This window comes from Helobdella robusta, assembly GCF_000326865.2.
Source record: "Helobdella robusta unplaced genomic scaffold HELROscaffold_95, whole genome shotgun sequence".
NCBI classification, from domain to species: Eukaryota; Metazoa; Annelida; class Clitellata; order Rhynchobdellida; family Glossiphoniidae; genus Helobdella; species Helobdella robusta.
This window is the reverse complement of record NW_008705542.1, coordinates 506,189-509,338: the sequence shown is the minus strand read 5'-3', so window position 1 is coordinate 509,338 and position 3,150 is coordinate 506,189. Positions and strand designations below refer to the sequence as shown.

At 39.4% G+C, this 3,150-nt stretch overlaps 1 protein-coding gene across 1 annotated transcript; it reads left to right on the top strand.

The window, feature by feature from the left end:
- Window positions 1-343: 343 nt before the first annotated feature.
- HELRODRAFT_182945 (hypothetical protein) lies at window positions 344-2,141 on the top strand (the record flags this gene model as incomplete). The annotated part of the gene is made up of 3 exons (XM_009033661.1): window positions 344-442; window positions 1,007-1,381; window positions 1,857-2,141. The coding sequence occupies 3 exons, from the start codon at window positions 344-346 to the stop codon at window positions 2,139-2,141; spliced, it is 759 nt and encodes a 252-aa protein (XP_009031909.1).
- Between the last annotated feature and the right edge of the window lie 1,009 nt (window positions 2,142-3,150).

The window sequence follows — 3,150 nt, the reverse complement described above, 5'->3', positions numbered from 1 at the left end:
TATTCTACCATTAGTCTTTTCATGACCTGCTGAGAGCTGGTTAAAGAAAGATGGTTGGTAGTGGTTGAAAAGAAATTTATCATACAAAAAAGTACCACACACACACACACACACACACACACACACACACACAACACACAAACAAATAAACACACACACACACAAACACACAAATGCAAACTTATATACCGTCACAGGTTTTCATATAAATATAAGTAAGCGAGTGTGAATGTCAGCATGGTGGCCAAATCAATATGAAGATGCTGAAATGATGCTTTTAAGCATTCTCATCACAATACATACATACATACATACATACAATGCCCTCAGTTTGCCCAAATTGATGTACTTCTTGCGTACATCCAAACACATTAACCCTTCTAAATTTGGCGAATTTGACGGAGCCCTGCGCACCGCCCTGTCGTCGATTTGCAATGTTCAAGTGACAGACAGTGGTTGGTCCCAGGCTCAGCTGCCGGTGCGATTTGGTGGGCTGGGGTTGCTTAGCGTGGTTCAGCTGGCTCCCGTTGTTTATAATTCTTCTGCCGCTGCCACTCTCGACCTGCAGTCTTCCCTGCTCCACCGGTTTTTTTGTTGCCGCGATATTCTTCCCCCAGTGTCCGCCCCGGGGGACCGTACGCACGTCCAAATTTTGAACGAAGAATATAAAAAAATCTTTCAAAATGTGTTGTCTTCATGCGGCGACGACTTTTCCACCGCTCGTTTGTTGGCCATGTCCAGCGTTGCCAGCTGTGGGTGGTTGAGATCGTGGCCCAACACCTCTGTGGGCACCAGGCTTGACGACGAGTCTGTGAGATTTGCCATTGGCTTCAGACTTGGCCGGGTCATTCAGAATAAATACACGTGCCGATGTGGCGCTGGGGCGGACGAGTTTGGGCACCACGGTTTGGTTTGTCGCCTGGGTGGGGGCCGTCAACTACGTCACTCAGCGCTAAACGATTACATTTGTCGGCTCTTCTCCAAAGCTTCAATCCCGGTTCTCAAGGAACCATCCGGCATTTCTGCGCATGATGGTAGGCACCCGGACGGATGCACACTAATACCTTGGAGAGCCGGCAGATGTTTGGCGTGGGATGTTACGGTCCCTGGCACCCTCGCCGAACGATACGTAAACCTGACAAGTAAAGAATGCGGTTTGGACGCGGCCAGGGCAGCGGACGAGAAAATGAAAAAATATGGGAACGCCTTTCCCTCGATGGAATTCTTGCCAATATGCATCGAGGTTCTTGGCCCGATAGACCCCAACACCCTTAAATTTCTTAAGGAAATATGCAAAATGATCAGCGTCAGATCAGGCGACAGCAGGGAACTGTTTTTCGCAACTAACCACATTTCGTGCTTGTTGCAGCGGTTCCTGCGTGTCTGTGTGCTTGAAAATATCCAACTGAATGCCGTCACGTGCAATTAACGACAAATCAAAGTGTTAATCCATTTGTTACTTGATGTTTGACGGTTCAGTGTCACTCATCATGTTTTGGTTTTAACATACATACATACATACATACATACATACATACATACATACATACATACATACATACATACATACATACATACATACATACATACATACATACATACATACATACATACATACATACATACATACATACATACATACATACATACATACATACATACATACATACATACATACATACATACATACATACATACATACATACATACATACATACATACATACATACATACATACATACATACATGCATGCATACATGCATACATACATACATGGGCGCAGGGACGTTCCCTTGCTTGGGATGTTACGTTCCCTCACACCATGGCTGAAAGGTACATTAATCTTACCTCACAGGAGGCGGGTGCCGTTGCCTTAAGAGCCGCAGACTTTAAAAATTCAAAATATGCGGCTCTTGCAGAAAGCAAAATTTTTCAGCCAGTCTGCATTGAGACCTTTGGTCCAACCGATGCTCAGACTCAGAGTTTTCTGAATGAACTCTGTAGCAGGATTGTAGAAGTATCGGGTGACCCATTAGATAAGAGTTATGTAAAGCAATCCTTTTCTATTTTACTTCAAAAATATAATTCTTTCTGTATTTTGGATGGAGCGTTAAAATACCTGTCTGTGCGAAGCGTTTAACATAGATTAAAGCTGAATCCGGATATGATTATTACTTCCCTATAGTTCTAATCAATTATGGGTACATACATACATACATACATACATACATACATACATACATACATACATACATACATACATACATACATACATACATACATACATACATACATACATACATACATACATACATACATACATACATACATACATACATACATACATACATACATACATACATACAAACATACATACGAAACGAAACGAAACGAAAATGTATTTGCTTTCAAAATTGAAAATTAAAAGAAAGCAGGATGACCATAATAGAATTTATATAAAATTCATTTAGTATGGCCACCTAAACAGAAATGCTTCAAGTTCACACAAATTTTCAGCAAATAATAAAAATTTTTCCTAAATGATCTATGAGAGGCACGTTAGATGTTAGTTGTTAGTAAATTAACGAACTTAACTATGTTAGCAAAACAGGTGTTAGTTGTTAGTACGATGGTTCATGGTTTATGTATAACAATGTTTGGTATCTATCCAGAAAAACACGGGATAGAAATTACATAGTTATCTATATATTTAAGCAATATATAGAACGACATTGTTTTAAAAGTTAAACAGAAATGTGAACTAAACAATGGCAATTAAGGCGCAAATAAAAATTGAAAAATAGATATACATACTTTATTTGATTTATTTATTTGATTTATTTGATTTGAAGGATGACCAAAAAAGATAAACTTGTGGATAGGCCACCCTTAACTAAAATTTCTAACTATAGATGTAACAGAAATGTCATGAAATACATACACATAAACTCACGCTCACACATACTTACAAACACGCACCATACTACAATTCATATCACAATACTGTTATACAGAACTGAAGAAACAGAATCGATGAAATGAAATGATCTGGAAACCAAACATACGCTCACTTACACACTCAAATAAATAGACACATAAATAAATATGGCCACACACCATACACATATAGGGCGTGGCCACATGTCTCA